Here is a 15,085-nt window from a genome sequence, read left to right on the forward strand (position 1 = left end):
TGGTAGCTTATGTTAATTCTGGTAGGTTAAGTAGATAACTTGCCAAATTCGAATTTATTAATATTATTGATGAGTGTTTCTATTTCTATTAAACTTTAATTAAAGCGAAAAGTTTTTTTTTATTTTCCTTGTTAGTTCGCTCTCTCCTATCATGTGGATCTCGTTCTATAGCGCTGAATAAGAGTAACAGTGATAGAAGGCTAGCAGATTTCACGACTGTCTGGCACTCTTTCATAAAAATTAAAGCTCTCTTTGGAGTGCATATCACAGAAGTATGTATTATCCTATGCTAAGTTTCCTAATCTACCACTCCTATATATAGTAACTTTCATGAATCCTCGTGAATGTTCATGGGCCAGATTCTTTGTAGTTTATCCCCAATACTCATTGGTGGTAATAATCACAAGTTCGTCTGAGAGATTCGAGTGTAATTTAACTTATTCTATTGGCGGACATATTTATCCTTCTCCTAACATTGGACTTTGTGATCGCATCTACACAGTAAAAAGTAAGTAGGAGACTTTCTTTAAAAAAAAATTATATATATATTTTTGCTGATGTTTTTATATATTCTTAAGCATTTAAAAATTATTAGTTTTTTACTATTATAAATTTTTAGAAAAGCGAAACTATTTTTTCATATTTTTTTTATTGAATTGGAATATTTTTATATATATACTTTTTTATTATAATTTATATTTTTCTCATAAAAGTTGTTTGCGTTTGCTTAAAAAAAACATTTTGCACCGTTCTTATTGGTAGCAAACAGTGTTCAATGAAAACCATCAACTTTTTTAGGAATCAAAGTTAATAGCTCTTCAAAAGAATAAAAATTTTCTTTTTCAATAAGTGAATCGCTGTATCGGTACGGATAATACTTTTCAAACGTTTCATGCATATCTTTTTCCATATAACGAATATGATTGGTCAGCTAATAATAATAGATAATAAAAAAAGGGAATAGAATATAACGAAAATTGAAACATTTATTAAAAATAAAAAGAAATAATAAATATTATATATAATAATTAACAAAAAGATATAATAAAAAATTAAAAATAATGAAGATTAATAATATATATAAATAAATAGACACTAAAAAATAAAATAAAAATTAATGAATTACAATATATAAAAAAAGAATAATATATAATGAGCATCACTTATCAATAATAATTATTAATGAAAAAATTTACTTCGAAATTCACTTAAAAAACTTTTACTTTTGTAGTTTTTTTTTGTTGCTCAAAAAAAATAGTGAAAAACCAACAGCCTCTAAGAAACTTTATTATTTAAACTGCTCACTAACTTTTAAGAAAAAAATATAACTTGAAAAAAAAAATAAAGGATTTGTTAATACAGAAAAAAGTTGTAAAAAAACTGGTTTGTCCAATAAAACCAATAGACACTATTTTAACGGGTACTATTAAATTTAGCGCTGGTATAGACGGGCATTAAAATAGTCTTTTACATAAAATTATTTGCAACAAATTGATAAGTAGCGAATAAAAGAACCAGAAAAATAATGAAGTACTAAAATTAAAAAAAAAGTAACCTTATTTTCGGTATTCATAATTTCATTATTTATTATAGACACTTAATAAAACATATAAAAAGATATATAAAACAGTATAAACTTTTATATATTTTTATAATTATTTTCATACTTTACATAAATAATATTTATTTAGAAATAATTTAAATCATTATTTAATATTTATATTATAAAAAAAATTCTTACTGTATTAATAAGATATATTATTCATGTAATTATAAATAAAAATAACTATTAAATATATCGTATTATTCATAAATAACATTGAAAAGGCTAAATAAAAACATAGAAATATTTTATTTTTTAAGCTTAAGAATTGTTATTTAACGAGAACAAATAATTAAAAATATTAATATAATAATATATATATATATTATTTACCCAACATTTATAATATTATCTAAATAATACTAGATAGAGAAATTATTAATTGAAATTATTGTTGTTACGCATAATTTATATTTTGTTTTAAAAAAAGTTATTACAAATATAAAAAAATGAGTATTAAATATTGGTAGTAAAATTTTTTCGTTATTAATGCCTACTCAACATTTTTTAAAAAAATTATTAAAAGCAATTTAGTGTAAATACCTAAAAAAATTTATATAACTACCCCACATTTGAGGTAATTTTTCTATTAAAATTTATGGTAGCGCATAAAACTTTCAGTATTTTTTTAATATTAATAATAGTTGTTCAAGTTTTAAAAAAACTGATATAGAAAATTATCTTTCAAGTATTTTTAGAATAAAATTATAATATTTATTACTTTTTAGTTATTTATGGAGCATGCATTAAAATATTTGTTGATCTATATACATATATAGTATCACACCAAAATTTGCTTTTTTTTCAAATCCACAAGCCGCTTGTAAAGTTCGTCTGCTTCTTGATCAGCAATGGCCGCTATTCTACGCTCAAAGTCAACTAATTGAAGAGCTTGCGAAGCGCACATTTCCAACTGGACACGACTTTGTTTTTATAAAAATTCAATTAGTTAAAGTTAATTAAAGTTTAAATGTAATAATAATAATAATAATAATAATAATAATAAAGAACTATATAAAAAAAAAGCTGTTAGCAAATATTAAAAAATAATGTATAGAAATAATAACTTAAAAAAAATTCCCTAAAAAATTTTTTTTAAATTAAAGTTTGTTACATAGAAAAATTATTAATTACTATAATATACTAAAAAAAATAATAAAAAAACAAGAACTTTAAAAAAAAGAAGGCAAAAAATGAGAACCGTTGAAACTCCATTTCTGGTAGAGATAAACATGAAGACGTGAAACGCTCAATATAAGTAACAGCGGAGCACTTTTTAGTTTAATAATAATAATAATAATAATAATAATAATAATAATAATAATAATAATAATAATAATAATAATAATAATAATAACTATTATATTTAGTTAAACAAATATTTAAAAAAAGTCAAAATAATATACAATATTTGTAAAATAATAGCCGCCTTCGCCAGAATGCAGAAGTGAAGGATCGCAATAACAAGAAATAAACCTGAAAAAAGGGATTTTACAATTAATTATTATAATAATCATATATAACTTTTTTTTATATAAATTTTTATAATAATATTAATATAAAATAAATTTATTAAAAAATAATGTTCAAAAAAATATTAAACTTTTTAATATTAAATTTTATCGAAAATATTAAAAAATATATATATATAAAATAAAGAATACTAAAAATACAAAAACCGAATTAATATAAAACTTTCTTATATAAACTTTTTCAAAAATTTTAAAAAAATTTGAAAAAATAAAGAATATTTTAAAAAAAATTATTAAGCGAAATAATATAAATCTTTTTTGTTATAAAATTTATCAAAAATATTATAATAAAATTCAAGAAAAATAAAAATTTAATAAAAATATAAAATCCAAAATGAAATATTAGCTTTTAAATTTTTATTACTGTATATATTTAAATATTATATAGCAAAAGTGAATATAATTATAAAAAAAAGTATAGAAAATAAAACTTTTATAAAGTAAAAAAATTATTTATATTTATAATTATAATTTAATAAAAAATAATAATAATAAATTATTAAAAGTAAAAAATTATATTTTTAAGTAAATATTTGATTTATAAAAAATAAATTTGAATTTAAAAAAAAATTATAAAGCAAAAGTCAATAATAATTATGAAAACTATTAAATATTGTATAAATATAAAAATAGTAAATAAATTTATAATTAAAATTAAATAAATAATACAAAAATAATGAAAAAGTAAAAAAATTATTAGATATTAATTTAATTATAAATAATAATCAAATAATAAATTATTATTAAAAGTTATTTAGTTTATCTAAAAATAATAAAAATATAGAAAAAATTTTTTTCAAGTTAAAAAATTATTAAAAGTATTTAAAATTAATTTAATAACTATAAATAATAGTAATTAAAGTAAAAAAAATTAATATAAAAAAATATAAAGAGTAAAATTTAATTATAAATAAATATATATTTTTTTTGGCGTAACAAAAAATTTATGAAGCGAAAGTCAATATAAATCAGAAAAAATATTAAATTTGGTATAATAAAAATTTTTTTTCAGTTAAAAAAGTTTAAATATTTAATTTTTTCTAAAAAATATTTTTTCAAAGGTAATAAAAAGTATTAAGCAAAAGTTAATACTAATTCTAAAAATAATGTGTATATAATATTTCTTTAGAGTTAAATAGTTATTAGATATATCTAAAATTATGATTGAAAAGTAACAACGGATAATACTTCAAAGTAAATAAAATATTAGAAGTTATTTAACTTTTATATTTATAATTATTAAATAAAATATATAAAATAACAAAAAGTAAAAAAAAGTATTTTTCCGGATATTAAAAAAAAAGATATTTTAAAGCAAAAGTTGGTATATTTATAAAAAAAAATTTATAATAAAGTTAAAAAATTATTAAAAATATGTAAAAATTAAATTTAATAATAATAAGACTAAAAATAATAGTAAAATAATTATTATTAAAAAGGTTATTTAAATAATATATAAACAACGAATAAAATTATAAAAAATAATTAAAAGTAAAGAATATATTAATAAAATATTGACTTGATTATTACACTTTATAGAATTTAAATAGAAATCAATTGGAGTAAAAATAAGAAAAGAAAATAGAAAAAAAAATCTAAATAATTAGTTATAAGTTAACTAAAAGTTTTCAATTTTTTTTTTTTAAAAAAAGTTTATTAATGGGAATTCATAAAAAACAAAAAATAAGTAATATTATTAAAATTAATATTAAATTTTATAAAAATAGAAAATAAATACAAAAAACTAAAAAAGTTTACTTTAAATATAAATAATTGCTGCAAATAAGAAAATGTTCTTAAAAATATTTTTTGGTGTATAATAGTTTTTTAATAGTGAAATTAATTAAAATTGTGTAGAATAATAAGAAACCAATTATAAATGAAAAAAAATATATATAAAAATATTATATATAAAAAAGTTTCATTTTTAAAATATTTTAAAAATTAAATATAAATAAAATATAAAATATTTAAATAAAAAAAATTTATTGATAAAAATACAAAAAAGCAACTTTTATAAATAAAAGAAAATATAAAAAAAGAAATTTTATAAATAAAAAAATATAAGAAAAGAAATAATATGAATAAAATAATGAAAGAAAATATATATATAAAGAAGGTTTTTATAATATATAAAAAAATAAATTTAAAACGAAATTTTTATATTATAATAGTAATAATATAAACTAAATTAAGTTTTCAATTTTGTAATTAAAAATAAGTTTAATAATAAAAATAAAAATACCAAAAATAATAAATTATGATAATAATATGTTTTTTATAATAAATTAATAATAATATTTAAAGAAAAAATATATAAAATGATAAATATAAAAAATAAAGTTTTATACCGAAAATATTAAAAATAGTTATAAACTTTTTTAAAATAATATTATACCAAAAATTTATAAATATTTTAGTAATGAATAATAAAAATTAGTTAAAAAAATAAAAAAATTGCAAAAATAATAATTTATAATCATAAAAATATTAAATATATAAAATAAAAAATATTGTAGAATAAAAAATTATAAAACTTTCTAGTAATAATAATAAACTAATTGGTATAACGCTTAATTATAAAAAATTAAAATATTTAAAAGAATATATAGAAAAAAATTTTCTAGTTCTGAAATTTAAAGGGAAGTAATATATATATATCACTTAAAAAATATGTAATCTAAAAAAAATGAAGAATAACTTTTTTATAAAAAATAACTTCAAAAAAATTTTTATAAAAAAAAAAACTCCTTAAGAAAATCAAACATTAAAATAATAAAAGTTTTATGAATAATATTTCAATATAAATTAAAATATGAACTTTTTTAATAAAAACAATTATTGTAAAAATAAAAAAAATTAAAAAAATTATAATAATTTTTTATATTTATTATTTAAAACTAAGAAATAAAACGTTAAAATTTTATTAATCTTATAAATAATATTTCAAGAATAAATTTGAATAAAAAATATAATTCTAAATTTTTTTTTGAAAAAATATAAAAATTTAAAATAATAATAAATAAAAACTTTTTAATATAATATGTAAAAAATTATTAAATAAAATGTTTTGTATAAATATAATTATTAAAAATATTGTAGGAATAAAAAAATTTATATATAATAAATAAAGAAAATAAAAATAAACTTATTAATAATTTAAAACTGAAAAACAAAAAGGTATATTAAGGGTTTAAAAGTTTTAAAATAATATTATTAAAAAAAATTCAACTTTTCTTAAAAAAATTATTTTAAAATTTTTGTAAGATTAATAAAATTTAAAAAAATAAATAAAAAACTTTTAAAAATTTAAAATTTATTAAATTTTTATAATAATATTTTATTAGTATAATTACCTTTTTATGATAAATTAAAATATTTAAGAAATAGCAGATAATAAAAAAATAAAAACAAGTGTTTTGATAAAAATATATATTAAAAAAGAAATTATAAATACTTTAATTTAATATAAGTTGGAAAAAAAAAAACAATTTATACTAAAAATATATATAAAAAAATAAAAAATTAAAAAACTTAATACAATAAAGATAAAATAATACTTAAAAAAAATAAAGAAAAAGTAAAAAAACTATGTATAATGATATTACTTTAGAATAAGAAAAAAATTACAATATTAAAAATTAAAAAATAACAGGAATAAAGAAATTTTTCATAATCATAAATAAAAATAAGAAAAACAAAAAGAATAAATAAACTTTTCAATAATAAAGTAAACTTAAAAAAACTTTATTATAAAATAAATAATACAGAAGAAATAAATATAAAAGTATTTTGTTACTGTAAAGTTGCGCGCAGAGAAGGAACGTTTGATAGCAAAATCGTATAAATCAAAACCGGTAAAAACTCATCAGCTCCCTTTTGATATAAAAAATTAAAAATATATAAAAGTAATAAAAAAATTTTAAAAAAAAATAAAAAAGTAAAAAGTAGACAAAAAAATAAAAAAAGGTTAATTTTTTTATATTAGAAAAAAATAACGCATTTTTTTAATAAAATTATATAAAAATGAAGAAAAAGATTTTTAAAAGTATAATTTTTAGGGAATAAATAAAAAATTTAATGGAACTAAAAAAATAAAATATTGCTTACGAAAAAGAAAATAATGTAAAACATTAAATTTCTTCAGAATAAACCGCAAGCAGCACGAGGTTTTCATACATGCGAAAAATGTATTGTCACGCCACGTGCTTTCCTTCAATTTTTTTGTGAAGCTTTTTTAGCTGTTCTGAAAGGATAGAAAATACCCAAATCCTAATTACCTTTCTTTCTTTTTTTTTTTTTTTTCAAAAAATATTTGTAAATAAAAAAATTAAATATTTTAGATATCATTACATATTATAAACTATTTAGTTAGCTTGAAGAAGATAAATAGTTAATAAAATCTGTTTATATAGTATTTTATATTTAAATATAATTTGAAAAAAGTATATATATGTTAAGATAAAAAATATATAAATAGAAACCTTGTTACATAAAAGTATTAATAAAAAAATAGAAAAAAAAAAACTTTATATAAAAAAAGTAAACTTCCAAAAAAAAAGCAAAAGCTTTCAAAATAAATTAGTTTTATAAAAAAAAAAGAACAATACAACTGTATTATCAAAAGTATGAATCAGCGCTCGACAGCATTCCACAATTCTCTTGAGCTTATCACGTGGCGCGGGACAAACGCGCGGATCAACCACATGGAGAAGCTGGTCACGTGCTATATCAAACCAGCGGGAGTTTTGCTTTGTATGAAAATTTTTGAAGTCTGTAACAAAACTTTTTGGTTACCATTTTTTTTAATGCTTAACAAAAAGATTTTTGTATAGTAAAAAAAAGATTTTATTTTCTTTTTTACTATTTTACATTCATTAAAAAATTTTTGTATACTATTTTGCCTACAAATTTAGTTATGTACAGCTTGTAAGTATTCAACAAAAAGTATATATAAACTTTTTATAAGATAATATATTAATATAGAAAGTTTAATATTAATTTGTGTAAATTAAAAATTTGCTTAAAAAAAGTTTTGACCAATTTTTTTTTAACTGTTTTAATAACTACTAAAAAGGAAAATATTTAGAAAAGACCATAAATTATTTTTTAAATTTTTTTTTGGTAATTATTGTTTGCTTATTCTGTTTAAAATAATATAATATAATTTTTGCTGAAAAAAAAAATTGTAATTACGATTTTCATATATTTTAAATATAAAGAATTGTTAAAAAAAAATCTTTAGTTAACAATATTTTTTTAAAATGTATAGAAAATATTATAAATTTTTTTAAAAAACAACTATAAATGATATTATATCCAAAAATAATAATAATAAATAAATATATAATAAAGTTAATTTTATTAAAAAAACTAAATATAACTTAATATCAATATAATAAAAATATTATAAAAATTGTTAGAAAACAATAAGCAAATAATAATTCATAAAAATTTTGTTAAGATACAAGTTTAGTTAAAATTAATGAAAATCTATAAAAAATATTGTAAATCCCGTTAGAAATTATTTTTTTTTTCCATTCATTGTTTTATTTTATTTTACTGTAAAATAAAATTAAAATTAAAGGGGGGAAAATTTCTTTTTATTTTTTTTAAACAAAAAATTCATGAAGCACATTTAAAAATTTAGTGAATAAAAATTTATACAAAACTTTTATGTATAAAACATTTGTATTATAATATTTTCTAATTGTTTAAAAAAATAATAAAATTGTTCTTAATAAATATTGTAAATAAAAAAAATTTGTGAAACTTTTAAAATTATTTTTTTATTTACTTCACCTTTAAAAGAATTTTGCTAAAGAATTTAGACAATTTTTTTTAATGAATAAAAAAAATTATACAATATTTAAGTTTAATTTATAATATTTTTTTTTGTTTTAAAAATAATGAAAATAATTGCTTCCCCTTATAATCCCTTTAAATAAATCTATAAATATTGGGACAATATATATATTTCATGTTTCTGATTAATAAGAATAATGATGTTTTTCTTTATACTTTGTTCAAAATAATACGGAAGTCTCATAAAATATCTTTTCCTTCAGTCAGCTTTAATAAAAAACTTTTCTTTAGTATAAATTTCTTATAAAAAAAATTAATTATAATACTTTATCTTTTGTTTAAAATATAATAAAAATAATTATTTTTTTATTTTTTTTTAAACAAAATAAAAATATTGTAAAAAAAAAAATTTAACTTTATTTTTTTTTTCATTTTTTTGAGAAATAATAAAAATTATTCTAATGTTATTAAATTTTTAATTAAAATCATAAAGATATTGGGAAAAAAAATTATATATTACTTCTGATTAAAAAAGTTTCATAATATTTTTTCTATACTTTTTTTAACCAAAAGCTAATGAAATATATTAATTTTTGCTAGAAAAAAAAAACTTATTTATAAATTTTTTAAAATAGTATAGTTTATATTTTTGTCAATCTTTTAACGAATAATAAAAATGACTATTTCATTTCTATTTTTCTTTTAAATAAATCAGTATACAAAATAAAGTTATATACTTCATGTTTCTGCTTAAAAATTTATATAATATTTTTTCAATGCTTTTCCTTTTTTTTTCCTGAGCTTTAAAAAAAGTTATTAATTATAAGTTTTGTTAAAAAAATATTAGTTTATATTTTTTTCAGTTGTTTATAATAAAATGATTATTTTAATTTCATTATTTTTTAAGAAGTTATAAAATTGGGAAAGAAACATTTATATTTTATGTTTCTGATCAAAAAAATTTATATAATACTTTTTTCTGTATTTAACTCTTTCTTTTTGCTCGGTAAAAAAAAAATTTATTATAAGTATTGTTGAAAAAATATTAGTTTATATTTTTTTCCTTAGTTTGAAAAATAATGAAAATGATTATTTTAATTTCATTGTTTTTTAAAAAAATTTAAAAATATTGTGAAAAAAAATTATATTGTATGTTTTCGCTTAAAAAAAGTAAATATAAAAAATTTTTTCTTTTTTTTAATAAAAAAATTGTTAATATTTTTTCTATAATTTTTTTTTTGCTTGGCTAAAAAAAATTATTTATTATAAATTTTGTTAAAAAAAATTAGGTTTATATTTGAAGTGGTTTGAAAAATAATGAAATGCTCATAAATATTGTGAAAAAAAATTAATATATGTTATGTTTCTGATTACAAAAAGTTATAATAATTTTTTTCTATACTTAAAATTTTATATTAATAATGTCGCGGCATATAGTGTGGAATAAAAAAATAACTCAATTTTTGCTCAGTAAAACTGGTAACAGAAAATTCATTAAGTTCGTGCACGTGTTGTATACGTACCGTAATAGTTAATTTTTTGAATCATTAAAATAATAAATAAATTATTCTATCAGGCCTTCATGTTTTACAATGACAAGCATACGCATGGTAAATTTTTAGAGTTTTTTCATATAGTAAAAGCCATAAAATTTTTGCTCTAAAAAAAATGATTAGACCACGTTATTAATGCTTCGTTAGAGTCATTGCCATGTATAGTTAAAAAATAGCACATAATTGCTTTTTTAGGTATTGTTATAATTTTTTATTTTATTAAATGATAATTTATTCAACCCAACAAACAAGGTCTAATAAAAATTACATTAAAATGAAAGCTACTAATCATATGCGCCAGAAAGTACTAAGAATTTTAATAAACCGAATAAAAAATTTGATTGGACACTTTAAAAAAAGATCATAGAGAAACGTAAATATAATAATTACTGGATAAAAATTTACAATTTTAAAATGTTGATTTTTTTACTGAAATTTAGAACCAATGAAATTTTTTAAATAAAAACCAATCAATAACCAGTAAGAAGTTCTAATGAGATCCACTGCAGTTTTTTTATTTGCGTCTGAAAAGAAATATTTTTAAGTTTTTCTTCTTCTGAATGCTGAAAAGCGCTAAAAAAATTATATAAATTAAAATTTTATTGAACTTTAAACAATTGTTTAGCATTTTTAAATTTTATAAGAAAAAATTGAGCAGCTTTTTTTTAAAAATGAAAAGAACTAAAAAAAATATGTAAATGCATACTTTAATGAACCTTAATAAAATTGTTGAGAAGTTTATAGATTTATATAAAAAAGTGTTTGAAGGTTTAGATATAATAAAACATGAAGCTCAAAATATAGGGGAAGTCATTTTGCTGTATCAAAAAGATAATAGAAAAAAATTCACGACGTATCATATATAATAAGCAACCAATTAATTCCTTTATATATTCAAAAATTATTTTAAATTATTTCCTTTTTAGTGAGCATTAAAAAAAATTAAAAATTTCATTACTTTAATAACTAATAATAATTATTATTATATTAATTGTTATTGATTTCTATCACCAGTTTGTTGACTTTCATATTTTTTCGCCTATTTTATTCATTTTTTATATTTAAAAAAAATATTTTGTTCGTAATATTAATATTTTTTTTAATAGTCCACACAAATATTTACCACTATCTCTCCTTTTAAAATTATTAAATATATTATATACTTATTATTATCATTGTATACTTTTATTATGAATATTTAAATACTTAATTAGCAAAAGTGTATCTATAATTTAAAATCTTTTACAACCTACAAAAGCTTTTTTGTAGTACTTCATGTAAAAATAACACAAAAAATTTTAAAGTTACTATTCGTAAATTTCTTGGAATAAATAATGTTCCAAACTCTTAAGTGCCCAATGAACGTCCTCTCGAGTAAAATTCCTCCAATTAACAGAAGCCAAAAATTGTTGAGAATAATCCTATTTTTATTATTATTTACACCTTAAAAAAAAGTTGGAAGAATAACTTTTTTTAAAATTTTTGCTATTAATCATAAATGTAATTATATTTTTTTATATAAATTGTAATATAAATATCATTACTTATAATAAATAATGTTTACATAAAAATAACATAAATTTAGTTATTAATAATAATTTTAATAATAAATAGTAAAAATAATAAGTTAATAACAAAATAAAAAAAGATTTTAAGAAAGTATCAACTTTTATAAAAGTGCGGACTGTGATACTCTTTTCTTCACTTGTAAGTTCTTTTTGGTTTTTAAAATTTTCAATATACCTTGAAATTAAAAAAAATATGAAGACTTCTTTTATTAAGTAATAATAAATAAACTAGAGATAAATAAAAATCCATTCAAAGAAAAAGATATTATTAAATATTTAAGTCCTTACAAGATTTACGTTAAAAATTATAATTGATAAATTCCAGAAATTTTATAATCAAAAAAACTTTTATCCAATTTTATAAAAAGTTTTGAAGATAAAACAAAAAGCATATATTATTAATAAAATTTTAAAAAAATACTTTAAAAGCTGCATGTGGAGATCGTTGAGACCCAAATTTTTAAGAAGTATAGGTAATTCAATACTTTTATCGAGCGGAAAAGAGCCTATAGTAAAAAAATATGCCTATTAAGTTGTAGCAAATAGCTTAAAATGTAACAAACTTTGCTGCAATTTATACTTGAGTCTTCCAAAAAGTGAACTTTGGTAGCTCCAGGAAATACTAAAAAGTTTTGAATAAGTTATAGTTATACAAAAAAAAAGATAAAAATATTAAAAAAACTTATAATAAACCTCATTAAAAAATTATTAATAAATATGTAAAACCAAAAAAAGTTTAAGTTGAAATTTTATTATTCAGATTAAAAAAATTGTGTTTCATAGTAAATATTAATTTTTTTAAAGCTTTTTTAAAGTACAGAATTTGTATATTCTGAAAAGACCCCACGTTTTGTAATAAGTACTGCCATAAAGTTTAATAAAAAACTTGAATAAGCCTTTTTCATGGTTTTCGTAAAAGTGAATAAACCATTTTTTGCTTCTTTTCTACTTCTACACCCCAACATAAGCGCTAAAGTAAAGTTATTAAACTCGGCTAATGTAAGCCAAATACAATATTTTAAAAAAAAGTTCCGTCTCAATGAATTCTACTATAAATTTAAATTTACTAAACTGTTAGGTACTTTGCAAGGGTTTTAGAGTATATATATATATTCAATATAATGGTCACTATAAAAAAATATTTTAACTGAAAGTCAATGTTTATTAATAAAAATATATAATATAAAAATTTTAAGTGAATTACTTTTTATATGATAAAAAGAGAAACTGGCTTATTAAAGAAGCGCGTGAAAATTTAAATGTCGCGGTAGCAAACAAATATTTTTTTACATAAGAAAATTAAAAAGGAGTAAATGATATATATGCAAGCATACGGTGTTTTACTCGCTTCGCTATAAGAGCTTTCAACTCCTGCATCTTTTAAACATAAAAATATTTGATAAATTTTTTGAAAAAAAATAATTCGGATAAAAAATAATAATAATAAAGCAGCTTTTGTAAATTTCTTTACTTCATAGAAAACTACCTTTTTTTTGGTATACTTTGAGTGTTTATAAAAAAAAGTATTTGAAAATTTTAATAGTCAAAGAATTCTTTAGACCTGACTATATAAATACTACAGAACTACGGCTTTCATATTAAACAAGAAGTGATTAATAGTTTTTTATTAAAAAAAAAGGTAATAACTTCTTGAGAAAATTTTTTAATTACATTATATACAAAATTATATTCTCCACAATTACCAAATTTTTGTTTTATGTTGCTATATTTTAATTTCAGAAAGAAAAAATTAAGCATTACCAGATTCAAACTTTTCCCGAATAATTCTAGATAAAATCTCTTTTTCTGTAAAGGCGCCACCAGTTTTATATTTCTGCATGATTTATCTTTACTTTATTAAAAAAAGCATGCATATAGAGTTTAGTCGATGCTCAAATTTATAAACCTCCATGCAATAAGAACACAAGCCTCCCCACTCTAAATTCCCGTAAAAACCGCATTTGTTACTACAAAGTAAAGCTCCTTCTTCTTTAGCCAAAGTTGAGCATTTTACAGAAACTTCCTAATAAAAATATATAAAAAGTTCATTTAGAATTATTGTTTCTGTACCCGTTCAGTTGTATTTAAATCCGATTGATGCTCTTGAGATTCCTGTAACTTGTCCTTAGAGATGTGCGTAATACAATTAAGTTAGCTTTAATTTGGTCAAAAGTTAATTTTTTTAATAAATAGGGTTATAAATATCTTATTTTGGTAACGATCAATATTTTAAATTACTTACAAAGTTAGTATTTTTCCTTAAAGCGTAAATAAATGTTTCTTTTAACGAGAAAGTATTTATTTTTGAAATATCATCGAAACTTCGGCTGCGCGGCTGTTTAACAAACTTTTCTGATGTTTTCTTAAAATTATAACAAAAGATATCAGGAAAACTTAAAGAGCGTGTTAAGCGATTATGTTGTTCAAAATATATTAAAGTGTTAAAATTCTCGCGTGTATGAAGATTGTTCGGCATTTCTTTTAGGTAGCTTTTCTATTAATAAAATAATAATTCAGTTTTCAATATATTATAAACATAAATATAACCAGAAATGTATAAAAATAAAAATAATTTTATTATTGTATAAAGCCTAATATATTATAAATATATGTGACAAGTCGTATGTGTTTTTAATTATATATTAAATAACAAATTAATTACACAACAAGTAGCGAGTTTTACGAAGTTTTCTAATTTTTTTTTTAATGAAAGATGTGCAAATTTGAAATTGTAAATTTTACAATGTTAGTAAAAGTAAAAAAGAACAAAACACAAAGAAGTATGAAGTAAATTACTGCATATGAAAATGTGAATATTACACTGTCTTTTAATAAAAGTTTGAAGAACAAAAAATAAACAGGAAGTATGAAGTAAATTTACGCACACAAAATAAAATAAAAACTCGAGTCTTAAATAAATATTTTAAGTTATTACAAATTCCTTTAATCAATGCCAGAATTCGAAAAGTTTCAACCACCGAATCGCATTACAGCCGGTTGAAAGAGAGTGCAGAGTAAAAAGTT

General features: G+C 17.9%; 1 protein-coding gene across 1 annotated transcript; it reads right to left on the reverse strand.

Annotated features, from left to right (window-relative positions):
* Positions 1-772: 772 nt before the first annotated feature.
* LOC135142729 (rab5 GDP/GTP exchange factor-like) lies at positions 773-14,362 on the reverse strand. The gene is made up of 16 exons (XM_064074476.1): positions 14,304-14,362; positions 14,132-14,185; positions 13,968-14,084; positions 13,823-13,895; positions 13,396-13,438; positions 12,625-12,683; positions 12,483-12,567; positions 12,161-12,236; positions 11,802-11,914; positions 10,972-11,066; positions 7,746-7,909; positions 6,935-7,011; positions 3,010-3,079; positions 2,805-2,875; positions 2,391-2,526; positions 773-931 (listed from the first exon to the last, which is right to left on the reverse strand). The coding sequence occupies exons 3-16, from the start codon at positions 13,971-13,973 to the stop codon at positions 773-775; spliced, it is 1,227 nt and encodes a 408-aa protein (XP_063930546.1). The 5' UTR covers positions 13,974-14,084; positions 14,132-14,185; positions 14,304-14,362.
* Between the last annotated feature and the right edge of the window lie 723 nt (positions 14,363-15,085).

The sequence above is a fragment of the Zophobas morio genome, unplaced genomic scaffold, assembly GCF_036711695.1.
Source record: "Zophobas morio isolate AGI-343-1 ecotype UQ-CSIRO unplaced genomic scaffold, CSIRO_AGI_Zmor_V1 ptg000052l, whole genome shotgun sequence".
Classification (NCBI taxonomy): domain Eukaryota; kingdom Metazoa; phylum Arthropoda; class Insecta; order Coleoptera; family Tenebrionidae; genus Zophobas; species Zophobas morio.